General features: G+C 46.4%; 1 protein-coding gene across 2 annotated transcripts in view; it reads right to left on the bottom strand.

The window, feature by feature from the left end:
* Window positions 1-9,975: 9,975 nt before the first annotated feature.
* Window positions 9,976-27,324, bottom strand: part of SLC35F3 (solute carrier family 35 member F3) — a 388,602-nt gene continuing 371,253 nt past the window's right edge. For both annotated transcript variants that reach the window (XM_029931375.1, XM_029931377.1), the window contains exons 3-7: window positions 24,203-24,422; window positions 17,780-17,905; window positions 15,135-15,327; window positions 14,269-14,358; window positions 9,976-11,465 (exon numbers count right to left, since the gene is read on the bottom strand). In XM_029931375.1, coding sequence (XP_029787235.1) covers window positions 11,230-11,465; window positions 14,269-14,358; window positions 15,135-15,327; window positions 17,780-17,905; window positions 24,203-24,422 — 865 coding nt within the window. In that variant the 3' untranslated portion in view covers window positions 9,976-11,229. The remainder of the gene's footprint in view (window positions 11,466-14,268; window positions 14,359-15,134; window positions 15,328-17,779; window positions 17,906-24,202; window positions 24,423-27,324) is intronic.

Below are 27,324 nucleotides of genomic sequence, written 5' to 3'. Positions count from 1 at the left end.
CTTGAGTTTGGTTACTTAACTGCTAGTTCACATTTTCATATTTTTGTCCATTTCTCTTCTGAGTTAGATTTCTTTTCAAGGTATTCTTTCGTACCTGAACATGCTTAATATTCAATATTTAATTTGTGTGGCAGGTCAAGGACTTGGGGCGAATTAGAGATACTCAGGGCAGGAATGGGTGAAGATGCCTAGGTTTAGAATGGTTACTGGAGATTTTGCCAAGACTCGACTGAGTTCAGCGTGGAGGAGAGCTTTGAGCTTTCAGCAGAAGTTTGACTTAGTGGCTCAGACACCCCAAAGTCAGAAGTCAGATGAGTTCCCATTATACAGGCATTTTTTGATAAAGCTTCAGTGTCTTTATTGGGGAAACAACTGAACTGACTCAGAAAGATCTGAGGGAAATGAACCAAATCCAGGCCCTTCCCAGCACCTGAAGGCTGGGATCATTTTTGATTCAGTCTTCCCTGTGCCAGCATTAAGTGTTGCTGGTATAAACTCAAGCACCAACCAGATCCCTTTCCAACATTCACTACAGACATCAATGACTAGCAAGACGAGGATTCGCATAGAAATGGGGAAACTGGACCCTACGTGCACTAGTTATTGCACGTCCAGAGGATACACGGATCACACTGAATAAGAAGAGCCTTGGCATTGCCACTGTGTGCCAACCTTGTCACGAATCTGAGGATTAGAGGGAAAACACTGAAATCACTTCAGATGAAATAGGTAACCTTAGCCAATATTTGACAAGATCCTGGGAGAATTCTATGATGTTGATTACGGGATATATAAGACTGAGATGTCTACCCTGTACTGTCCAAGGGGAATTGACAGAATTGCTATAAATCATGTTTTAATTATTTTAAAAGTTTATGAAAAGAGCCAATTTAGTAAACCCTTATATTCTATTGTTTATGTGGGACCCTGCTGGATGCAAAGGACAAAAAATAAGGAACACATTTTTTTTTTTTTTTGTCCCTTAAGGATATTGAGAGAAGTCTTGGCTGTAATGTGTGGCACAAGAGATAGAGAAATTTCTATGCAGGTCACACAGTAGGCATATTAGTTGTCATGGGGTAAATGAGGAGATTTCAGTAAGGAGGACACATCTGAAGTAGACGTATAAGAACATGTAAGATTTGGCCAGGCAGAAAGAAGGAGAGGGAGGAGGAGTTCCCTGCAGAATTAAGAGCAGTACCAAGAAATGAGAAAATACAATATCTTTGAGAAACAGTATGGTTGAAGGGCAGGAGACGTTGGCGAATGTAGTGGCAGGTGAGTTCAGAAAGATTAATGACTACCAAATCGTGGCAGGCCTTGAATTCAGGCTAAGGATTAAAGGTTTATCTAATAAAGCCTGGGCAGATCATTGTATAAGACAATGAAACAACCCCAGCCCTACAGGATGTGCAGGACAGATCAGCAGACTCATAACTCCCTGGGTGATGCGTACTAGGAAGTGAAATAGGATAGTAGCTGTGGGATGGGTTGCCAGGGAGGGGTCTACACATGATTTGGGATTACACCACCACTGACTTGAACGTGAATAGTATAGTGATTGCTAGTGTAAGTATAAGGAAGAAGTTCAAGGTAGTATTAAGATTTTATGCACTATTATAAGATCATAGTGATGCTGGTTAACACCAATAGGGTAAGAAGGAGGAATGGTTTTCTGGGTGAGAAAATAAAATGTATAGTTTGGGATATGTTAACACGGAGGGGCTGCTAGGACACAATGGGAGAAATGTCTGGGAGATAGTTAAAGACTCAGATTTGAAGATCGGCAGAGATTTGGAAGTGATTTTCAAGGGGGTAAAAATTAAAGACACAAAACTGGACAAAATAGGAGGCAAGGTGGCCTTGGATGGAAAAGAATAAGTTGGAATGCTCTCCAAAGGAAATAATTGCTCAAGCTTGGAAGATGTGCTATGGTGGTGTTGGTGGTGATGTTGATTCTATCATTTATTAAGTACCTACTTATGTCTAGAAATAGTGCTTAGCTTTCCTACATATTATTTTGTTTTACCTTGATGATCTTCTAAGTTAGACCATTTTTATTCTTATTTGACAGGTGAGAAAACTGAGACTCAGTCATGTCAAGTGACTTGCCCAAGGTCACAAAACTATAAATCACAGAGCTGGGATTTGAATCCAGTTCTGTCTGTCCCTAAATCCCACGTTGTTAACCACTGCACCCTTCTACTCTAGCTCTGCCCTGAACCTTGTGAGATTTCTATTTTTAGGAATTCAAAGATAAAGAGTATCAGCTAAAGGAAAGAGAGTAAGGACTAGAGGCACAGGGATGGTACAGTAGCATCAGTGTGTGCTGACTTCATCCAGATATAAGATGAAATGATACATTTTTAAATTCAATCTTCCAAACAAATGTACTTCTCGTTCAGGGTAATGTAGGGATTATGAATGGTTCATCAAACCTCCATTTCGGAGTGTTCCAAGCAAGGTGGATTGAGTGTATTACTTTCCAACCCAGATGCAGAAATACAAACAAGTGGGCATGTCCCATAAGCAGGGCTGTAGTGGGCGAGAGGTCCGTCAGTGAGGTCCTTAAAGAGCTGTGAGGACCATGTCTTGGCGAGTGAACACATTCAAGAGAAGTGCTAGGTAAGTTGCAAACACGTACAAATATTGATCTTGTTGTTATTGTTTCGGGGTGATGGTGGTGGTGTTAGTTTCATGCAAAGGGAAGTGCAGTCAGTGGAGCGGAAGATCTGGTGGAGGAAAGAACTGGGAGTTGAAGGGAAAGAGAAGGACTAGTAGAATCAGGTCCAAGATGGTGGATGAGTTGACAAGAGAAATAGGGGATGGGTAGCCTTGTAAAATCCTACCATTGATTTCACTTAGAAATCGATACCAGAAAGGAACTTATAGGTGTGGTGGCATTTGTAGAAAAGGTCTAGCCTTTATATAGCTTTCATGCTAAATGAGATCTAAGTCCCAGGAGACTATCAGTCATGCTTCCAGAAAGGCCCTAGAAAAAAATCACTTGTCCTTAGAGCCTTTCTCTAAGTGTGGTCTCCCTACAAACCAAAGGGCAGGGAGGGGTCAATGAAGGCAGTCTGCTCTGCCTCTCCAACCCCATGGCCTTGGGGCAAGTCCCTTGATAATCACTTATTAGAGTCATAGAACATTCTGCAGATTGTTAGTTGCTTTCACAAACATATCCCTGACAATCAGAGTTTCATTTCATTTCCTTGTAGTTTGATTTACCTTAGCAGTTGATATTTTAGAAACAGGTGTCCTTCTTACTGTCTCTGCCTTCAAAACCTCTTCATTCATCTTGCACTCAGGAATCTTGATCACATTTTTAAAGCTGCCTTTCAGCATCTAAAATTCTTAAAATTTTTTAATCTTTATTTTTGAGAGAGAGAGAGGGAGACAGACAGACACACACACACACACACACAGAGAGAGAGAGAGAGAGAGAGAGAGAGAGAGAGAGAGCGCGAGCAAGGGGTAGAGAGAGAGAGACAGAATCCAAAGCAGTCTCCACGCTCTGAGCTGTCAGCTCAGAACCCGACGTGAGGCTCAAACTCACCAACCGTGAGATCTTGATCTAAGCTGAAGGTGGACGCTTAACTGACTGAGCCACCCAGGTTCCCCTCAGCATCTAAAATTCTAATAGCATTTTCCTGTAGGATAAAAGATAACAGAACTTGGGTTATTTTTCTAAGTTCTTAGAAACACCAAGCCAAAACACTCTGCAAAAGATTAAAAAAACAAACTTACAATTTAGGAGAAGTCTAGAAGTCTAGCAATCCAAAAGTAACCCGTAAAGCCTTTTGATGCAATAATGCCTTCAGGTGAGTCAGATCCACAGACAGTTAAATACCCCAATGTGCTTTGGACTTTAAATTGGTGCTAATGGTAAATCTGATTTTTAAAAAGTTAATCTTTGAGAGAAAAATATGGGGACCTCCTTGGATGATAATTGCTGGCTAAAGGGATGTAAGAAAGCTACCAGGTAGCAGCTGGATGAGTCAACATCCAGCCCCAAATAGTATCATTTATAAAAAAATTTTATAATTTCTGTGTTGGGATTAGTTTTCATGGATGATTTATTTAAACAAAATTTTTAAAAATGGAAGTAGCCTAATAGGTCGAGACAGGTACTAACCAAGAGCCCACAGTGGATGTAGCAAATGCATATGCATGTGTACACCCACACCCACACCCACACAAGGTCCTTGACGAAATCCAGCGTCTGTGCATAACCAGTCAGCAGGGCTCCCTACAAGGCACAGATATTTGCAAAATCCTAGAAAGTGCTGAAACCACTAGGATCCCCAAGAGACTGCCTGCTCAACATACTTCAGATTATAAAAGAAGGTGTTCCACAACTTCAATGGGGAATCTGAGAACAGGGAGACTGAGGGAACTACATCTCCTTGGTGTAACTTAGTTTATAGTTCTCATAAGTGGAGGAATCAGAGAAGGATGGTTGGGGATTAAAAAAACCAAACTCTAATCCCTGATAAGAGGTTTAAATTGAAAAAAGAACACCATAATGATACTACCATTAGTTTTGCTTTCTTTGTACCCAAATCTCCCCTTTCGTGGTGTGTGGAGACTGGCTCGGGGGTCCATCACACTGACTCACTTCCTGAACTTGGAGCAGAAGTGAGATGAACTACGTTCAGTTCTCTCCTCTCTAGTCTATGGCTGAGCGTCGCCATCTTGAAGTTGCACGTTGAAGACTTAAGAGCCATAGCGAAGGGGTCTGGGTCCCTGTGTCACTGCGCAGGGGAGAGCTACCTGGTGATTAGGAATACGTTTTGGATGTGAATGAGCTTGGGCTCCTCACCAGCTGTGTGTGTGGTGGCACCTGGGTTACACAGTGCCCCCTCTCCCCTCAGGCACGCTGTGGTAGGGGGGCACCTGTAGGACCTGTAAGACCCTGGGTGAACTGCTGCTTCCCCCAGTCCAAAGATTTCGCCACATCATTGGAATTCAGAAGGTTCCTAAGAAATTGAAGGGAGTAAGTAGGTGGCCAGCTGCTCTTCTATTTCTAATGAGGAGTAAACATTGGGGAATCCTGGAGGGAACCTTCTGAAGGTTCTTAAGTTCATTTCATTTATTTTCTTATGGTGAAGTACCTCTTCTTTAGAATGCCTTTCTGTGGAGATACTTGTATTTACAAGTCAAAAGCTAAGAAGGCACACTGCTAAAGTCCTCATTCAGCCCTCAGAGAGAACGTGCCCTTTCCGGGGAGATTCCCCAGCCGTGGGGTGCCCTCTGGGGCCAGTTCTCTATCCCAGGCTCCTCCATTACTGTTCCTGAGTCTCTTTATACAACTGCAGTTCCTCCTGGCTTGTGGCTTTATGGGTATTTCCAAATTTCCCCAGGAAGCATATTCTTTTTTTCAATAAGAGAACAAAATTCACCATGTTTTGTTTTGAGCTAAAATTCACAACTCATTACACTGTAATTACATGAAATCTCATTTCCTATGATTTCAGTAACATGTTTTTGATAATTTAGAGAAGAGTGACCTCGGCTGAAGTTTACCAGTATTTTAACTGAAGGAAAGGGTTTTCTTGGGGTGCCTGGCTGCTTCAGTTGGTGGAGTATACAACTCTTGATCTCAGGGTTGTGTGTTTGAGTCTCATGTGGGGTGTAGAGATTACTTTAAAAAAAGGGGGGTTCAAGAATTTGACAATGATGAATACATAAAAAATATGGAAGGGAAAATGGCATTGTTTAAAAATTTTTAAAAAATATGTTTTGGGGGTTGGCTGGGTGGCTCAGTCAGTTAAACATCCAACTTCAGTTCAGGTCATGATTTCATGGTTTGTGAGTTCAAGACCCATGTCGGGCTCTGTGCTGACAGCTCAGAAGCCTGCTTTGGATTCTGTATTTCCCTCTCTCAATCTGCCCCTTCCCTACTCATGCTCTCTCTCTCTCTCTCTCTCAAAAATAAATAAACATTAAAAAATACATTTTGGGGCACCATGGTGGCTCAGTGGGTTAAGTGTCTTACTCTTGGTTTTGGTTCTGGTCATGATCTCGCGGTTTGTGGGTTCCAGCTCCACACTGGACCCTGTGCTAACAGTGTAGAGCCTACTTGTGCGCGCTCTCTCTCTCTCTCTCTCTCTCTCTCTCTCTCTCAAAGTAAGTAAATAAACTTAAAAAATATGCTTTAAGCACTGTGAAGAACTTTTACTTATATATCACTGATGCATTTCTTAAACATAATTCCTAGTCATTCTTTCAGCAGTTTGACTGAGGAGTCCCGCTGGGCCATCACAAGCCCAGTTGCATAGGAAGGATGTTTGGAACCAGGCACCAACCACGGGTCTCCACACTGGGTAGGGGCTGAAGCTACGGCCAGGAGCCCAGGGACTGGCTGGTCAGTGTGGCCCTCCTAGGCTGCTCCTCGGGGTCTGGGGTTCTTTGCTCCAGAACCAAAGTCCCAGGAGCCTGCAGCCTGCTGGCCAAGTGCAGTTCAACCCTGCTTTCCCCACCCTGGAGTGCGGTGGGTCCAATATGGAGCATCTGTTTCCTTCGGCTTCTGAACCAATGGAATGTGCTGTTTTAAATAGGGATCAGATGCGGGGCAGCCCAAACCAAGCCAACTACCCAGGAAATGTTCTCTCTGCTCGTAAGATTTTGGCAGAGGAATTTTAACTCACTTTGTGGCGCGACCATTTATTTATTAAACCACTTTATTGAGATGTAATCCACACGCTGTGAAATCCTCCCCTTTAAAGTGTACAAAAACTGAATTTTTGGAAAAATATTTTTAAATGTTTATTTATTTTGGAGAGAGAGAGAGAGAGAGAGAGAGAGAGAGAGAGAGAGAGAAAGCATGAGCAGGGGAGGGTCAGAGATAGAGAGAGAGGGAGACGCAGAACCTGAAGCAGGCTCCAGGTTCTGAGCTGTCAGCACAGAGCCCGACGTGGGGCTCAAACTCATGAACCATGAGATCATGACCTGAGCTAAAGTCATATGCTTAACAAACTGAGCCACCTAGGTGCCCCCAAAATTGAATTCTAAAATATTCACAGAATTGTGCAACCACCACCACATCCTAGTTTTAGGGCAAATCATTTATTTTCAAAATTGAATGTGAAGAACTCCACATTATGTATCCCTGGCTCAATTTGGAAACACATCTGTCCTACAGGGTGGTAGGTCTCTGGCTAGTTTCTTCTGTCCTGATTCTCTTCAGCCTCAGTGTTTGCACAGCAGGTAGGAGTTCCCAGAGACAGCTGTGCCTCGATGTGGCAAGGCGGCTGGTCACTTCACGCCCTCTGGCTCCAAATGCCCATATCCTGACGGAGAAGGTACCTAAGAGTCTTTGGCACCTCAATCAGCAGCAGAGGCCCCGTATCCTGTTTGTACGTTCTGTCTTTACTTTCACTCTTCAAAGGAGTGAAAATAGAAGAATCCTTTTATTGCTATCCAGACTGGCCTCTAGAGAGCAGACGACTTCCAAGACAGAGCAGAGCCCGTTTCTCAAAGCCACCCCATGGTTCCATTGGCAGGGACCCTTTTTCTGGATGTTTCTCTTCATAAATCCCTTCTGGGTTCGCCACAGCTTGAAATCTGCTTGGGGTGGATGTGGGAGGTTGTAGATTGAATCTTTTCTAGAAAGAGAGCTCTCAAAGCCCCCATAACCCTTTTCCAACTTGGGTTTATAATGTCCCAAGAGGACCATTAACAGTTCCTGAGAGTTTTAATCTTTTTATTTCACATAGCTTACCTTTCCTAGTCTTTTTTTAAAAATTATGGTAAAATGTAAGTAACACAGAATTTACCATGTAAACTTTTCCAAGTGCACGGCTCAGTGGCACTCAGCACTTTCACATTGTTGTGTCCCCATAACCACCGTATGTCTCCAAAACATTTTGATCTTACAAAACTGGAACTCTGTCCCCAATGAATGAAAACTCATTTCCAGCTGGTAGTAACCAACCTTCTGTCTCTACAAATTTGGCTCTTCTGGGTACCTTATATAAATGCATCATGTATTTGTCCTTTTGTGACTTCTCTTATTCAGCACTAGGTCATCAATATGCATCCATGTTGTAGCACATGTCAAAATTTTCCTCCTTTTTTAAGGCTGAATAATATTCCACTGTGAGTCCAGGTCGTTCATTTACTCACCCACTGATGGACACTTGTGGTACTTACACCCTTGGGCTGTTGTGAAGAAGGCTGCCATGACCACAGTGGACAAATATCCCTTTGAGTCCCTCCTTTCAGTTCTTTTGGGTCTTCACCGTCTTTTGGGCCAAATGGGTGCATGGGGTAAATCTACTCTAGTGTAGGCTTTCCCAACTTTTTCACAGAAAAACATTTTCCAAAGGAAAAGTTTGTTTGGCACCCTGACGTAACAAAATCATGGAGGTGACTCGTCCGGGATCGCCTCACAACACACACTGGACACATCAGGCAGGGAGTTCCTGCTTTGTACAGCTCAACTCACCAGTTCTTATTTCTTATTTATATTTAGGTTTAAATTTACATCTATGTTAATTAGCATGCAGTGCAACAATGATTTCAGGAGTAGATTTCAGTGATTCCTCCCCTGATATAACACCCAGTGCTCATCCCAACAAGTGTTGTCCTTAATGCCCTTTCACATTTAGCCCCTCCTCCCTCCACGACCCCTCCAGCAACCCTCATTTTGTTCTCTATATTTAAGAGTCTCTTCTGTTTTGTCCCCTTCCCTGTTTTTATATTATTTTTGCTTCCCTTCCCCTATGTTCACTGTTTTGTATCTTAAATTCCACAAATGAGGGAAGTCATATGGTATTTGTCTATGACTGACTAATTTCACTTAGCATAATACCCTCTTGTTCCATCCACTTTGTTGCAAATGGCAAGATTTCATTCTTTTTGATCACTAATACTCCACTGTATATAAACCACATCTTCTTTATCCATTCATCTGTCAGTGGACATTTGGGCTCTTTCCACACTTTGGCTCTTTATAGCACTGCTGTAAATATTGGGGGTACATGTGCCCCTTCGAAACAGCACACCTGCATCCTTTGGATAAATGTGCAATTGCTGGGTCGTAGGGCAGGTCTATTTTTAATCTTTGAGGAACCTCCATCCTGTTTCCCAGAGTGGCTGCACCAGTTTGCATTCCCACCAGCGGTGCAAAAGAGATCCTCTTTCTCTGCATCCTCGCCAACATCTGTTGTTGCCTGAGTTGTTCATGTTAGCCATTCCGACAGATGTGGGGCAGTATCTCATTGTGGTTTGGATTTGTATTTCCCCACTGATCAGTGATGTTGAGCATCGGCTCACCAGTTCTGAGCCCCATGAGCAAGGGGTGCATGGTGTATAGTTGCTCTAGGTGTGGCTGGCAGGGTGATGGGTCCTGAAGAGACGTGCCACCTCCTCTCTGCTCACACCCCTGCTTAGAGCACCTGGCCATTTGCAGCTGCAGAATGAGAGACATGGGACCTCATAGCCCCAGTCTGCGGCTTCCTGGAACAGAACACTGAAGCTGGAACCTCAAATTCTTTACAGAGCTAGGATGAGGTTAGGACACCAAGGCAGAAGTGTGTGTGGGGGGGTTAGTGAAGCTGGAAGATGGTGCCAACATGGCGTCCGAGGCCGCCACTTGGAGTCAGCTGTGAGTGAAAGCTGAGCTGAGGAAAGCAGTCTGTGCTGAAAAAAAAAAAGACAGAAGCAACACCCAGAGTTGAGTCAGGGGCAGGTGCCTGGAGGAAAAGGAGAGGAGGGGTGAATGGAGAGGAGGAGGGGAGGCAGAAGTTACCTCAAGACATTTTTTTATGAGGCCCAGTTGACTGTTTTGCATTTTGCTCTTGTGACAGTCACCTCTGTTGTTCTGATGAGAATCTTCTCCTCTTGAGATGGTTGGGTGGGTTTTCCTGCCTTGATGGTGTGGGAGGATGGGACCCGCTGGGAGCAAGAATGAGTGGGAACGGGGGCGGGGTGCGATTGCAACAAAGTGGTCACCAACGCAGCGCGAAATGCTTCTTTTTGAAATAGTTTATTCATCTGTTTGGCCAAACAGGTAATGGAAACTGAGAATAATAATCTGCTAAAAAGTTCAGGTCACGAACGCCCCTTTCCCCTATGAAACGAAAGACTCCATGGTTAACAGAGTGCACCATTGGGTTATGACAACATTTCAAAATAAGGTTTCCATTTCGTAGGTAACAATGTAAACTTCAAAAATAGTAAACTCTAATCCCCTTGTCCCTCTTTACAAGATCTATCACAGATAGAATTTTTTTCTGGCAGACCTAAATTGTGTACATAGACAGCCTGGTGCTTTAAAAGTTTCATAAAAAGGTTTACAGGTTCAGGAAGTAATTTTTCAATCTTGGTCGTGAAGTGAAAGCAACTAGCAATTCACCTCCGGCATCGCCTACCTCGTATGTGCATTGCACACCGCTAACCATGTACCATGACACCGGTCACCAGCTCGTCATTTTTTGTACACATACACACGCACATATAGTTTTATTGGTTTCTAAAGATTTTTACATCTAAATGATAAGACGGCGCCAGTGACTTACAATGTCACCTCGCTTCACATAGGTAAAGACGGAAATTCTGTAGAAGGCACTGTAATTTCTCTTGCATGATCTTACACTGGGGCCAGCTGGGGCATGGACGTCTCTTTCCCTCTCTGTCACCCGGCTCAGGCTTGTCCTCCGCCAACCATCACCCCGAGGTTAAGTCCACAGTCGATGGGCTCTGAAGTCCGTTCTCCTTTTCCGTGCCACCTCTTAACATCCTCATCCGTCCCTCCATCCGTCCAGATGAACTGAACAGTTAGCTTTTGGTTCATTGGAATCCCTTAAAATTAAGAATACAGCTCTGGTATAAAACAAAATATGACCCTACCATAGCTGAAAAGTAATCACAGTGTGCAATGTAATATTCAGTTGCTGAAATTCAGAATACTTGGCCCTGCCTCTTGTCACCCCCCCTAGACAATCAATGCCAGGGTCACTGTAACCTGCTTTACATTCACTGAAAAAGGGCCAAGCGGCTCTTCCGGTCTCTTTCCTCTTGAATTGGTAACCTTAGGTGAAAGGTCTGAAGTGGGAAAAGTGCAAGCAATTGGACATGCCAATAAATACCGTATAACTTACCGCAGATTGCCGGAACTGTACAGTATGTACACCTTACCGAACCGAGGGGCCCCGCCAGGAAGAGACCCCCAAGTCACTAACAACGAGCGTGAGCGTTCGCCGCAGAGTTCTAGGGGCCCCGTCAGCGGGCAAACGAAGGGCGGGCTCTTCTGTTCTTGCTCTGAGGTCCCGAGCCCGGGTCTGTGGCGCCCTCCGCCGTCTCTTCCTTCTTCCTCACTTTGAGGCGGGTGAGCAGCTTGATCAACCAGACATCCCACTCCTCGGGCAAGAGCAGGAGGAGGAAGCCCAGGCCGATGATGATGATGGCAATGACCCGGACCCCGTTGAAGACTATCTTACTGGTGTAATGATCAACCACTGCACGAGACACAGAAAAGCCGGGTTACGCAGAGGTGAGCCTGGCGCAGGGTCAGGGCGTCCCCTCGGGTGGGCGGCAGCAAGGGGTCTTCCTTGACCACAGAATCTTCTTCGGTGTGGCTTTGTTCCTTGCGGGCAGGGGCTGCCCCTTAATTTTATAACACCTCCCTGGTGTGACGCCTGATGCTTTTATCTCACTTCCCCAAACTGACCTGGCACCTTAGTTCAGACACTGACTTATGTGACAGACAAAATAAAATGGAAGGGGGCATTTGGAGACACACACACACACACACACACACACACACACACACACATCCTGAAGATTAATTTTGGCCACCCCTGGGTGGCAGGATAATTAAAACACTATTGCTTTCTTTATGTTTTTGTCACTTTTCATGTTTTCTACAATGACAGTTTATAATTTAAAAGCATTATTTCCCAACATGTGCATATATATGGTTTAAAGACCAAACTCACACTGGTGTTTTGAAGATAATAAATATAAATTCTTGTTCCACCTCAGGCCATTATTAGCACGAGGTGCTAAAGCCACCTAGGCCATCACAGACTATTCAAGTTTATTAAAGGTCCCCGGGGCACAGGGCTCATACCTGACCCACATGGGTGAGGGAACACAGGATTAAGGGTATATTAAGGTTTTATTTTTTTCTTTATTGTTTTACTTCCCTGTTTTCTTAATTAAAAGCCAGACAAAGCAAATTTGGAGGCTGCCTTCTACACAAGAGACACCAACTGCTTTCTTTTATGTCACTTTGCGAAAGACCGCTTGCTGATTTAGAGCATGCCGCCTTTGAAAACCACCTTGCTGGCCAGCGGCCCGCCAGCTCTCCATGTGTGGGCGCTGGATGTGGCCGTGGACATGGCCTGGCTCTGACTTTCTCCCCTCATGGGCCTCCACTTTCCCTGCCTCCCTCGAAACCACCCCTTCCTGACTCTCACCTTGTCTATAGGGGAGGCAGAGAAAGGCAAAGGGATAAAAGTTAAAATTGAAAAAAAAATTGTTAGTAGTCCTTTTGTGGAATTAAAGTGCCTCTTGCATCTCACTGTAATTCAGCAAGGCTTAAATTTTTAATAATGGCAGAACATTCTGTGAATTTGACAGACGGGGATAGTCAATTAGCTGGGCCCACCGGCTGTGCCAGGAGTAGGCATCAGGGAGAGTTGGGAAACCACGCAAAGGCTCTGCTCTGACACATCAGGTAATGGCAGAACCCTCTGCTCGTCTCTTCCAATTGAGCATTGAACGTGATCCCTTCCTTTGAGGCATAATTACACCCCTTATGTTGCAGGCGAGTAACGAGAAATGACCCTGATTTCTTTCTCAGACACCTGGCTGTATGATACGGTCAAAGTGAGCACCTGTCTAGGGGCCACCTGCCATATGCCTTCTCGAAGGAAGAACACTGTGTCTATAAAGATGCCGGGAGGGGTAGGGGGTCAGCCGAGAAGTGATTTCTCAGGAGGAGGCAGTGTCTGGAGGCTCACCGTCTGGAGCACTTTCTACAAGTTCCCAGGGAGCTCTGCGGCATCCAGCCTTTTGAGATGTTGACTGAGAGGAGGTACTGAGGGGAGATGTGCGGAGCCCAGCGAGGTGAGGAGTTGGGTCCACCATCGCCCAGGGGGGCAGAGCTGGTGCCGACATCCCGGCCAAGCCTTTTTCCACACACTGACCTGAAACCTCTAGAAGGGTCTGGGGCCATCGAGAGGTGTACACAGAACATGTAGGACAGGAGGGGTGAGGAACCAGATCCCAGGAAAAGGCTTAGGAAGTTGAGTGCTGTTTTGCATACTGATGCCACACTGAACAGGACAAGGGGTCGCCACCCCGTGGGGGCTAATCCTCTAATGGTCTGGAGTAGCAGGGCTCTGGAGGGGGCTTTGGAGGGCCAAGGGGCTGGGTGCTACAGAGAGAATAGATTTCCAAACCCTTCTTTGGCTAAGAACAGATTATACAGAAACATCAGGTGTCAGGAGGGGACTCCAAAATTCCCACTAGAACGAGCCAGGAAAGGGAAGAAGGTGAGGGGAGTTGATACATTTTTGGAAGAGCTGCATTGGCGAGTCCTCGACAGAAAACAAAGCAAGGTCCCGAGTAGCCAGGGAAAGGGCTCTCACTCTTCCGGGAGGTGGAGGTTAATGTGTGTACCTCTTCAGTCTGTGAACACTACATCATACCCGTCACACCCTGAGCACATTTTCTGCCCCAGAAAGTCACTTACAAAAATTGAATTTTTTTTCTTGCCACATATTTTTCCATACTTATTACTCATACTAATGATATTCATCTCTGGTCCTCATGCCCCTTGGCATGGAGATGGCTTTGGACTAGCTGTACTTGGTGCACTAAGTGGAAAAATACTGCATGTATAACAAACACCAACGCCGTACCTATGTGCTCACTTTCTTTTGTTTTTTAAAGTTTATTTATTTATTTTAGAGAGAGAGAGTGTGTGCAATAGAGAGAGTGCACAAACACAAGCAGGGAGGGGCAGAGAGAGAGAGAAAATCCCAAGCAGGCTCTGCACTGTCAACGTGAAGCCTGATGCGGGGCTCAATCCCACAGACTGTGAGATCATGACCTGAGCCAAAATCAAGAGTCAGACACTCAACCGACTGAGCCACCGGGCACCCTAAGTGCTTTCTTCCTATACAGAAGGCTAAACTTCCTTTCCATAGCAGGTGGAGCAAGAGGGTATGTGAGTACGCACTGTTTGTATGCTTGCACGCATGTGTGAGTGTGCGTGTGTACGAGCGGATCCAGGAGGCCATCCAGGCTTACCTGCATTTACAGGTACACTGAGGACGATTCCAACAGACATCAGAGTGGGATACGTAACAGCAATTCCAAAGTTTAATACAATATTGAATGCTGAAATAAAGAGAAAAGGGTGTTATTTGTGACTGGCCCTGGACTTACAGCCTCCCTGGTCTGTCCCACCCCCCTACCTTCTCTGATGAGGCTGGAGTCATGGGAGTTACCACTGCCCTTTGCTCTGACTCAGTGAATCTGGGTGGGGATTAGGTCAAACACCTTGGTTCTGTAGCGTTCCTCCCTTCCCTGAGCTCTGAAGAAGGGAAAGGAAATCCGGGACAGATGGTCAGTGAGAAGGGCTGGGGGCATCCTACCCACCCTACGTTCCAGTGTTTGTTACCAGCAGTGACTATGGGCAGGCACGTCGGGCTAGGCACTTTTAGATGAAAACTACCTCCTTGGCTACTTTTCTGCCTAGGACCACTCTTCCATCAAGTAATGGCGATGATGAAATTAACCATAATGGTACCTGATATTTATTGGACACCAATGCATATTTGACAATTTTCTAAGAACTCTGCATGTATTATTTGCCAACTCCCTCCGGGTCCTGTACAGACTGTTCTGTTCTCAGCAGGTCACACAGAGCACAATTCAGAGTGGCAGTGACCATGGCCACTACTGCCTTGACCGTGGTTCTGAATTAGAATCCAGGGCCATCTTTATGAAGACCTAATGGTCTTTAAAGACTCTATGGTCTTGAAAAGCACTGGGAACTTAAGCATAACAAGAGAATGATTTTCTTCCTCAGGACACAGGTTTCCTGATCCCAGTCCTGCTCATCCATCCCTGCTTCTGATGGCAGGGATTCAGGCAGGGCGGTGGCCACTTACTCAATAAGAGGACCGAAAATCCACAAAGGTTGCCCCATGGAAGGTCATTGAAAGAGCTCCAGTATTCCACTTTGGTAAAGTAGAGGATGACGGGAATACAAGTGATGAAGAGGATGTTAAACACACCCAAAATAGACAGAAATAAGGCAGCTTCTCCGAACTTGGCACTGCCCAGGAGGAGCTTGAACAGGACCTGCCAGAGAAAGCAGAGGAGGGGGGGTGAAGGCTCTCCCCGGACGTCACCTGGTCACAGGGGAAGTAGGGTGCACCTGAAGAGGCTGGGCTGGACCACAGGATGGCAGCCACGTGATGGGTAAATCCCACCTCACTAGGCTTCCCAGAGAAGGCAGTGGGGTCTGACCTATGAGCACCATACACATCCAAATCTCAGTGGCACCACAATGGAGAGTTCTGGATCTCTGGTCTCAGACAAGGCATCTGCAGGACTCATGGGTTTTCACGCTAGGCTTGATTTATCCGTGTTGTGTTCATTTAATGGTTATTTATTTTTGGAAGAGACAGAGACAGAGCACAAGTGAGGAAGGACTGAAAAAGAGAGGGAGATGCAGAATCCGAAGCAGCTCTGAGCTATCAACACAGAGCTTGATGCGGGGTTCAAACTCATGAGCCAGGAGATCACAACCGGAGCCAAAGTTGGATGCTCAACTGACTGAGCCACCCAGGTGCCCCTGTCTGTGTTGTATTCATGATATGACATCCCAGCATCAGAGAGTCTGGAGATGAGGAAGCCACAGGAATTAGAAGTGGCTGCCATGATGATACATTCCTCTTGGGGACCTCTGACTTCGCATAACACAGCCTGACCCCAGCGAGAAGAGCTTTGGCTGCAAAGAAGGAGCTTTCTACAAATTGAAGGCAGAGGGACTTGAACACTCCCATCTCATCTCCGCTCCATCCCACCACCCCGTTCCAGAAACAGCATGGGTGTTAGTGGAATGTGCCCCACTCTGATTTCTTATACCTGTTCTTGTTTGTACATATTTCAAGTGTGTGAGGGCTGGAAAGGGAGCGACAGAGGTGTCTTGAGTGGGTGGGAAGCCAGGATTACAGAGGCAGCTGCCCCCGTGTTCTGGGAACGATCCACAACCAGGGAACTAACTGCTCTGAGTCCAGCATGAGTTTCCTCCTACTCTGCCTGCTTCTTCCTTTTTTCAGCCAGTTCGCAAATCCTTCAGGTGTTTCTGGGCGTATGTGCAAGGAGCATGCAAGGGGAAATAAATGGCTTATGGCCTTCCACCCACTAGCCCCTCTGCGTAAAGATGGGGCAGTGGAGGAGATCGGTCATGGGAGTCGAAATCGGCATGATTTGTGTCCACTCTGGATTGACTGCATTTCCATATGCTCTCTGTTTCCCATTAGCACACAGCTAATTGAGTGCAGCTGAGTGTGGCCTTGTGCTATTTTCTGCATTTGAATAGTGGCTTTGAAGTCTCAGAGTGGCGTGGGTCTATCGCAGCCTTGTGGAGAGCTGTGTTCCCGAGAAGGAAGATGGCGTGTGTGCATCTTTCTGTGGGCAGTGAGGGCGGGGAGCTGAGGAAGGATGGGTAGGTACAGTTATTTCACGTTCCAAAACCACAAAACGTGTTACACATAGAGCTGGGAAAACGTGCCTTTTCTTATACCTCTCTACGACACTTTATTCTCTCTGTCCTCCTGTCTGGATCCACAAAGGGCCAGTCAATCTCAAAGCTCACTCCTCATTGAATCTTCCAGGTCAGGCTCCCAGCTTGGAGGCCAGAGACTATTTTATTTGCATTCTTCACCATGGATATAAAAGGAGAGAGGAAGAAAGGGAAGGAGGAGCGAGAGCAGCCAGGAGCCATGATGGGGTTTGGGAGGAGGGAGCAGGGATCAAAAATGGTCCCCTCCAGGGGCGCCTGGGTGGCTCAGTCAGTTAAGCAACTGACTTCGGCTCAGGTCACGATCTCGCGGTTCATGAGTCTGAGCCCCATGACGGGCTCTGTGCTGACAGCTCGGAGCCTGGAGCCTGCTTCAGATTCTGTCTCTCTCTCTGTCTGCCCTTTCCCTGCCTGCACTCTGTCTCTTAAAAATAAATAAACATTAAAAATATTTTTAAAAAACGGTCCGATCCAGACCTGCAGTTGGGACATGCTTTCCAGTGCTTCATGACATTTTGTCAAAAGTGTTATAATCCCCATATCACAGCGGTTGTTTTTCCGATCTCTGGGCAGTGCTTAAAATGCATTATGGATTCATGCTGAGCAAAAACCATGTGATAAGAGATGTCATTGACAAGGCTGCACCAGATATTTAAATCTTCACATCGAACCTGGTGGGAAATCATCTCCCCAAACCTGAAGCAGCCCTTTAGGGCCCCTGATCCTTCTCCAGTCCTTGCCAAACAAGGACGTCACCAAAGTCTGACACCGCCAATCCACTCTTCCATCTATGTTCTCTCCAGTACTGCAAAGATACGGCCGTTGATGGAAACATCAGGAGAGCCAAAGCCAGCAGCCGGTGCACGCCTCATCACTGCAAGTCTGTTTACTGCTCATCTTAAAACACAGGTGCTATGAAGCACCCCAAAGATGCTGGGCCAGCCATGCAGAGGCCTGCTGTTCTCTCCCGGGAAAGCTCCCAGAGCTTGCTCTGCACCCACTTACCTTATAGAGGGCAGACATGGACGCAGAGCCCACCACCAGTGCTATGCCGATGACCGAGTGGCTGTGGAAGCCGTCCGCATAGGTCATCATCACGATCCCAGCGATGGCGAGGATGGCAGCCACGATCTGGACAGAAGGAAGAAGACAGCGGTGAGGGTAGTGGTGTGGAATCCGATGGGCCGCCAGAGGGTGGATGAGGTAGAAAAGCTCATGGAAATTCAGTAACAGGAGGGAAGGGTGGCATCCCCTTCCCAGGTCTCTGGAGAAGGAGCAGGATCTCTGCTCTTGCTCCGTAAAGCTGGTGCCACCGAGCGACCTGGGATGGATGACTGCAAGGGGACACGTTGAGGCCCGTCACTGTCAGCCTTAGGAACCACAGGGGAGGCCAACAGCGGGTGGTTTGGCCATGACAAGGCTTGGGAGCCAACACCTGGAAATCGCCTCAGGCTATGACTCGCCAACCTTCTGGAAGCACCTCATGTGATCTTGCTTTTATGTACTTTGTATCTCAACAGAGTGAGGGCACAGATCTTGGCCCATTTAACTCGCCAGCAGTAGGGTCTTGTGATAGAGCGAGTGTCACGTGCTGAAAGGCAACAGTGTCCCAACCCTGGGGGTGCACTTCCTTTTCTTAGCTGCTGCAGGGACGTCCCCCACTCTGCCCCCCTTAATCCTGTCAGTATCTGGATACAGACTTCTTGGGTTGAAGGGCCGTTGCAGGGAGATGATCTATACATTCCTACCGCTTTGCACAATAAAACTGTCGGATTACCCAGGAGACTAACTCCATGGGATAACATTTCTCAAAGGAGGAATGCATCAGCACAGAGAATAAGGACACATTTGAACCCGAGGTGGTCAGGGAGCTACCTAAATGTCGCTGGTGTGAAGTGGGGTGGGGGACGCTGTAAGCAAAACAGGGGGAGGCCAGAACAAATGTGTGCAACACAAGTGTCCACTACTGGATTCCCTGAGCGCTTTCTCTCCGTTAATGGATCACTCAAAACTGACCTCGGCTACCGACAATATCAGATGGCCACCATTTACTAACTTGGTGGTCATGGAAGAAGTGTTTTCTATGTATTTTCTCATCTAATCCTCAAAATAGGTAGATACGAGCATTCATTTTGTAAACATGAAGACTTTGGCTCAGAGAGGCATTGTAACTTGCCCAAGACACAGGGCTGCTATATGGCTTAGCAGGGACACCCCATTTCAGGTCTGATTACAAAGTCAGTGTTTAAACAGGAAAGGATGGTTCACATAATAGGCTGCTGCCAACCACACTCTCTGAGATTGGAACTGGGGTTCCTTCGAGGCTTAAATGTTAACATTTTCAGGTTCAGGTGAAGGGTAATGTGGTTGAGTCTCACACAGTGTGGGTTACTTATTTCTGGTATATTCCTTATGCAGTATTTCCTTGTCACAATAAATCCGTGCATGGAATACAGAGGCCCTTGGCAGGGCAGGTGATGGTCATTTGCTGCACAAGCACCAGGCCCCTGCCTGCCTACTAGTCCTTTGGGGGGAGGGTAGGAACTCGCCATTACTCAGATGCTTCAATCCTTGTCACCCATCGAATCTACTTCATATTCAAATGCCACCTGCACTGTGCACAATGGTTCACGTAGAGAAAGAAACAGAGATAGTGAGACAATAAAGGAATGTTTTCCCCTTCCAAATGAAGAGAGGGGCAAGCAATAAGGCCAGCACAGAAAGACGGTGGCTTCTGGTCCAGGGGACACCCACACAGTGTGCTGCTTGGAACGGTTCAACCTGGCTGGGAACTGCAGGTCCGCACATAGATAAGTAACTAGAAAAAAGAGGGAGGGAAGGAAATAGCTGCATTTCAGATGATTTGGTGTAGCTCCAATGGTAGTGAGTCATTTCAAACTTAGGGCTGAAGTTTCAAGGAAACGAAGAGATCAGGGGCTTATTTTCTCCTGAACGTTTACAAGGCTGGTCTCCAGCCTCTTGCTCTGTCTTCCTTGCTGGTTAAATAATGAAGGGCGGCAAGCTTCTGCCTGGGCTGTGCTGTGCAGAAGAGTGGAGGGAAGGGGCTGGAGGGGTAAGAGGGAGAACCTTCTGGTCAGCACTTGAGGAGCCCAGGCCCCAAGAGTTCATTCTGCAGGTGGCCCCAGGGGACTGTGGTCCCCTTCCAGCTCAGACCTCTAGTTCTCCTCTTCAAAGTCCCTGCCACAAGTCACAGGGGACTCCTGTGAGCTCCACTGTGAGGCACCCATGCTCCTGGCATCAGCAGTGCTGATGGGACCCTTAGCCCTGAGCCAGGGGCGCACCCATGGTGCTGGAGCTAAGCTCACTCTTCATGCCCCCGACCCCGACAGCAGGGCAGGGCTGAAACACCCTATGGATTTGGGTGTCGGAGCCTGGAAGTCCTTCCTCAAGCCAGACATTTCTTTCAAGATTCCAGTTCTATCTTAAAAAAAATACATGTAGAGGCACTTGGGTGGCTTAGTCCACGAAGCGTCTGACTTAAGCTCAGGTCACGATCTCATGGTTCGTGGGTTTGAGCCCTGCGTCGGGCTCTGTGCTGACAGCTCAGATTCTGTCTCTCTCTCTCAAAAATAAACATTAAAAATTAAAAAATTTATTTTAAAAATACATGCATACTTTATATTTATCGTAACATATCTGGGGGTCTTGGTTTACACTTGGAAATGCTTTGTTATCTATTTCCTGCATTATGATGTGCTTTCTTGGAAGGCCAGACGTGCCTGTCCTGTGGTTTCACATGTCCCTTGTCATCTACATCAGGGTGTCCCTGGGGGAGAATGCTGAGTTTGAGAGTTTGAGGAGAAAATAAAGAAAAGTAGCTGAATTTGTCCCTGGCCCTCTTTTCTCCCACTTTCCACCATCCCCTCCATGTAGCCCATTGACCTGTCCCAAACCAGGGACTTGGGGCTTCAGACTGATGGGTGACAGTGGCCCTAAGACCAATAGGGCAAGAGCCATTGTCCCTTCTTCATCTGGAGGGGGAGGAGAGTTAGACACAGCAGACACTGAGGCCAAGGTGGTGCAACTACCTTCTGACTAGTGGCCTCGCCTCACATAGAGACCCCCCCAGAGCCTGCCTGGCCACTGGGCACTCTGGATTCAGAACCCCAGCCACTCAGTGATGCACCCTGCATCCCTGGGGCCACACTGCCCCCTCTCCGGTGTCAGGCTGAGGGGAAGGAGGTGAAGCCTCTAGAAGGAACGGTGGGTGCAGCACTGTAGAGCTGGGCTCTGCCCTCCACTCTGCCCAGGCAGTGATAGGCTATGCATCCTCTGCCCAACTGAGTCCTGGACGCTGTACTGTGGATGTGGACAGTTGGGGGCAATTTTGAGAAATGGAAGGACACATTTAAATACACTCCTCCTAACTCTTCCCCTTCCAGCTCCTGGCCACTCTTCCCCACTCGGGGGAGAAAAGTTGACCCCCAGGAGCACGAGAAGGGCCTGGCTGTGAGCCCTGCAGGGCTCCCCCATGCTCTGTGTCTTCCCTCAGCTTTGCTCAAGGGGCAGGAGGCAGCCACCCAAACAGAAAACAGTTGGGTCAGAAGTTGGAGCTACTGTTTCAGACAGTCCCTTGGGCGACACCGAGAAACACGGTCATCGCCCAGACAAGCCTTCTTTATCCAGCTGCTGAGCATAGCTGGGTGGGCTTTGGGCTTAGCAGAGGCCATTCTTTGTGCCCCAAGTTCTACCTGCTTTCATTCAACTGTGCTTTTGCTACACAGAACTGCCTCCTTAGACATTTCTCAGCTTCCGGGACTGTCACCAGAAGAACCGAACTGATGCAACAAAGCCCTCCAGTTAAGAAGGAACAATCAAAATAATGACACTGAGAAAGGTAACAGTTACCAGATTTTGTGTGCCGGGCACACGTCATCTTATTGTATTCTCACAACTGTCCTATAAAATGGGCAACAAAGGCTCAGAGACATTAAGCAACTTGCTCACGGCCTAACAACTTATAAGAGTGGAATCAAGACCCAAAGCCTAGTCCCTTGACTCTAGATTAGAGCAACTCCCTGTTGCATTAGAAACCCCGAATCTGGAGAGCTAGGGGACATACGGAAAGCACAGGGTCAAAGGGGACACAGTGGCCATCTGGAGCTGCTTTTAACAGTCACATCTCAGGCCCTGACTAGCCGGAGAGAAGATACGTATGCTTCTTCTTGGTCAGCCCATGTGACCTGGACCCGTTGATGTCTTCCAGGAACCACAGCGCTTGTGATATGAATAACTCGTAATAACGCAGATGCTCCGTGCAGTCTGTTCCCACAAACATAATGTTGATGCTCCTCTGTCTTGTGTCTGTGTGACTCTCCACTTCATATGCTTAGCCCCCCAGGATGGGGAGCACTGTCCGTTTCCTTCAATGTCTGGAACTTCTGTGCTGGCTAACCCAGCAGTCTGAAGGAAATGTAAAAGAACCCTTGCACCCATTAGATGCTATCTTGGACCTAGGTTTCCATCTGTGATCAAGGGGGAAATTTACCATCACTCTGGCCACTGCCAGGGTCTCATGGATTTTGCTAGCTCTCTGAATTCTTAAAGAGGAGAAGAGGGGGATACACCGTAACTTGGAGTGGGGAGCTTTTTGATGGGGGGGTCACATGCTTCTCAGGAGTAAAGCTTATTAGAGAAACCACAAGTGCACAGCACTTTACAGGTTACAGAAGTTCATCACCGACACCAGCTTCTGGGAGCTCCATTTCAGTGCTGGCCTACTGATGGCTTCAGCACAAAATTTTGTTCAGTATATAGTGATCAGCATAGACCGAACTGACCAAGTGGCCAGGATGGCTAGACAGGATCATAGTTCAAGGGATGTCAGGGGAGAAAACCCTCCTATTCATGAATAGCAACAAAGAAAAGATCTGGTTGGGCCATACTGTTCTCTATGAGAATAGGAGGGTTTCAAGTATTTTCCAACCTACTTCTCCTAAGCTCAAAAAAAATCCAGCTTAGATGAAGAATTCACCTTGAAGTTTCTCTTCCCGATTAATAGAGTCTCATTTGGAATTTGCTTTGGACAGCAGAATCATGCCGAAGAGTTTCCTGAATTCCCTTGGCATCCTGCATCAAAATAAAGCCACAATGGGCCCCAGGACATTGGAGTCTGCCATGTCCAGTCAGATACACTATTGGAAAGATTGCTGCTGGAAGTACCTGTGTTTCTTGTGGCGACGTATTAGATCATTTATTTGCTGAAAGCTTTCCTGGGTGGTAGCACAGTGAGTGAGTTTTAATTCCAAAATTAACACTGAGCCTCAAAACAAAATTTCCCCCTACTGCAAGCTAAAAATACTACACAGCAGTTGACTCATGTCCCCACTGCTGTTTGAGTAACTAGGTGGGTGTGAATCTTCCATCAGGGTGATGTCATTATTCCCAGGACAATGAGCAAAGGACAGAGTGGAGGACCTGGAGTGGAGGCTGCCCCTTGCTAGATGTCCTCGTGGTTCACAGTCACGGAGTTGCCCATCATAAGGGCTCTCAGCTGCATGGCCGGCTCACGTGGCCTGAAGGGGCAGGAAGGAGTAAGTGATGTGCTCTGTCAACAAGCTGTATGGCCAAATCTTTTGTCCTTGTTCATGGAGAGGTGGCGATGGGCAGTAGCAGCTCCTGGCCACTAGAGGGAGGCAAGCCCCGCCCACCAGGATTCTGTCAACTGAACCTTCGCCTCGTGCTTTTATTCAGGGTGAATCCCTTGCTATTACAGCTGACAGTTGATACTGCATTTATCATATTTCACACAACTGTTATGAAATTTGGCTGGCTGAATTTGAGTAGATATTGACGGAATTTACTAAGTCTTGGATCTAACAACAAGAGGTAATTCAAAGGATAGAATTGCCTTCTTCCTTTGCCTGGGGTGTGAAGGAAAAGAAACTGGCCCTCCACAATCTGGATTTTAGCCTAAATGTATCTGGCCCACTTGTACACACGGTCCAGACAAAGGGTCAACAAGACTGCACGCATATATGGATGCGGAAGGATCCTCAGGCTTTCAGATGCACCCTAAGCAAAGAGTGACAGGGTTAGCAGAGGGCTCCAGGCTGGAGGGCACTGCTGCCCAGGAGAGAGAGAGAGAGAAAGCACGCAGAGAGGAAATGCATCACTCTCCCAGGGGTGGGTCCCCGACCCGCACACACTTTAGGGAATGCTTGTTGAAATGCTTGAAATGAACGGTGCTTTAATGAATGCTGGTCTAGGATGGTTCGCAAGCAAGAGAGTTTGCAAGGCACACCAAGAACCGGGCCCTCTGCTGGGGCCCCTTTTCTGCTGCAAATCAGAAGGAAAGTGGTCAGCAGTTTATGCTTATGATGCAGCACATGGAGCTAAGCAAGCCAATGGGCAGGTTTTGGTTGACATGACCGAGTGAGGGAGGAAGACAGAGAATAAGGAACTTACCCTCACTCCCATGAACCTGTCCCTGAGAACGATCCATGAGAGCAAGAACACAAAAGCTTTGTTGCAGCAGAATAAGACGGAGACATCCGTAGTGTTTATTTTCTTTATTGCATGTAAGTACAGGTAGTTTGTGAGAGTCCAAAGAACACCAAAGGGTGCTGCCTTGGTAAAAAACACCTTCAAAGTCAAGCCATTGTCTCCAAAAAATCGACAGCATTCCCTAAAACAAGGAAAGAGAGGCAGTGTTATTATATTCTTGGGTTGAGACAGATCATTCTTCCCCCTATACCCATCTTTAAAGCAAATGAGGAAGGGGTGGGGTTGCTTATTATGTTTTTAGGAAAACCTATTAAGTAGCCCTTCAACCTATCGCTTTAGTCCATTGAAGAAAATGTCCCACGATGGTGGTCTGACATCATAGATTACTCTTTCGGCTCACGCTAAGCTTGGAACTGATGGTTCTAGACAGAAGGTGGTGGAGTGTTGGGTTTATCTGAAGAAGGCCCAGTTCCACGGCAACTGATGGAGGAATTCTTTTACCTGCTTGTTAAGAGAAGGAAGTCACTTGAAGAGAACTCACTAAAACATATTTTTTTAAAAATCTGCCTCCACCTGGAATTGTCTCCGGCCCGGTAGGGGCAGTCATTTCTTGGGCGCATCTCGTACATTTTGGCTATAATACAACCAGTGTTAACTATCTACTCATTTCTCCATGAGGCCATTTTTTAGGGCCTGTCCTTCCGCCATGTTGAAGTTCATGTCTCCACATCACCTAAGAAACTAGCACAGATTCAAGAGCTCAGCATCTGAATAGAGAGCAAGGTAAGGAAACACCTCTAGAAGGAGGTTTTTGAATGCCCTTCTGGATTCCAGGGGAAAGGACCCTGAGTGTATGAAAAACCATTTCAGAAAAACAAAGCCAGCCTTCCACACGCAGAAGAAGACAGCAGAGGAAACTGTGGGGGTAGACAGAGAGGACTGAGCCCTGCAGACAGCCTGCTGTTGCCAGGACTTCCTCGGGAGCCAAGGTCATGGCTCTGCTGCCCTGACAGCCAGACAAAGGGATGGATGAGCAAGGAGCCTGGCTCACAGACTGGGCCCAGTGCAGCCGAGCACGAGCAAATGAGGACAGAAATCAGTGAGAGAAAAGAAATAACTAGAATAAGTGAAATACTCCAGCGTGTGGGGCAATAGCTGTAGTCTATGCCACTTAAAATTAAAATGCAGCAGGAGAGAAGGAAAATTGAGAGTAAGAGTCAAAGGGGATTTGGCATAATTTTTAACTTAATTTGTTCTTATCATTAATCCAAAATGCAATCTGCCTTCGCTCACTATTCGACTGTGGGATCGCCACAGAAGAAACAGGGAAAATCATGATCTTTTGCTGAACTCAGAGTCCTCTGTTGTTTCTAAATCAGCATGAGGGGAAATGTCCGATCTCTGAAGTTACCATGAAACCAATTCCACTGAACTCATCCCAGTTTGGCTTTATATAGACGAAACTCTCATCTGATAGGTTGATGTTTCTGCTGCTGCATGATTTTCATACAATATTTCAGTGGAATTTCTCTATGGGGTTTTCTTGAGTCCCTGTTCACAGAATAGTCTTCTTTCCCTCAGAGGCGATGACCAGGGATGGCTTTCTTCACGTTTGTGTTTGACAATAGCCACAAAGTGGTGTCAGTCCTTTCAGCATGATCAATAGGAAACACAAATTTAAAATTTTTAAATGTTTATTTATTTTTGAGAGACAGACAGACAATGTGAGTGGGCGAGGGGCAGAGAGAGAGAGGGGGGGGGAGACACAGAATCCGAAGTAGGCTCCAGGCTCTGAGCCATCAGCAAAGAGCCCAATGCAGGGCTCAAATCCACTGACTGTGAGATCCTGACCTGAGCTGAAGCTGGATGCTTAACTGACTCAGCCACCCAGGAGCCCCAAGAAGTACAAATTTTAATTCTTTAGAGGTTACCCTTCTTAAGGGAGTACAATGAAGGTAGGATTTTCAAGTTTCCCTGACTCCTTATTATAAAAAATGATTCATGCTGTGGCAGGGGTCATCCAAAGTCAGTTGGACATGTTATGTCCTCTCTGAGAATCTGTGTGTGATTCTTCCAATGTGTGATGGTTATAGAAGTGGTGGGAAAGGGAGATCCAACCTGGAGATGGAAAAGGCAAGATTTCTGGGCCCAGGAGAGTTGTTTTGGCCCTTTGTATACTTATGGCTGGGAGAGTACAGCTCAGATGGGTAGATCTGGGTTCTAAAGAGACCAAGATGATTGGCCCTGAGCCAGTGAACCTTGTGCTGTTTTAAGACCAATGGTTGTATGCTAATCTATGGCATGTGGATTGCCCATATATGCCCTTGATTGCAATGGACCCAAGAAAGATGATGAGCACAAATTCATTTCTCCCAGATACCTCTTCTTGGTACACAAAAAATAGAGTAAAGTAGATACCCTCTTGACTTGTTTTTGCTTAAATGGTGTGACAGTTGAATGCCCTTCTTTCTTTGGCAGACCCAGTGCTCAAGGCTGGCAGGTTATTCTCCAGCATGCCCAAGCCCTTTGGTTCCTACCAACTGAGTCAAGTGTTGGCTGAGATTTAGATACCGTTTGTTTCCAATCCTGCTTGTGCCAATTGTTCTTGGTTATTTCAACTGCATAAGTTATTACATATTTCCTAAACCAATGAAATATAGTGAGAAAAGAAAGTTGTGTTTTCCCTATGAAATCTAAGTTGAGAGTTTCAGGAAAAAGTCAATAAAGTCACTAAAATATTGCTCATGAATAACCCAACTAGGATAGGCTGGCTCAGTGGAATTAGAATGGCCTTTTTTTTTTTGCAAATCAGTACGCACTTATTTATCACTTGTTGTATTCACAATTCTAGACAAGGCTCTCTGGCTGATACAGAACAAGTGAACAGTCCTTCCTTGGTTCCCTCAACAGATTTCCTCAACAGAACTGATTTCCTCAGTCCTAGCATCAGCAATCAGACAACAAAAGGAAATAAAAGGCATCAGAATTGGCAAAGAAGAAGTCAAACTTTCACTTTTCGCAGATGACATGATACTCTACATGGAAAACCCAATTGACTCCACCAGAAGCCTTCTAGAACTGAT

Source organism: Suricata suricatta, chromosome 2, assembly GCF_006229205.1.
Source record: "Suricata suricatta isolate VVHF042 chromosome 2, meerkat_22Aug2017_6uvM2_HiC, whole genome shotgun sequence".
NCBI classification, from domain to species: domain Eukaryota; kingdom Metazoa; phylum Chordata; class Mammalia; order Carnivora; family Herpestidae; genus Suricata; species Suricata suricatta.
The sequence above is the reverse complement of the archived record's forward strand: the minus strand, read 5'-3'. Positions and strand labels throughout refer to the sequence as shown.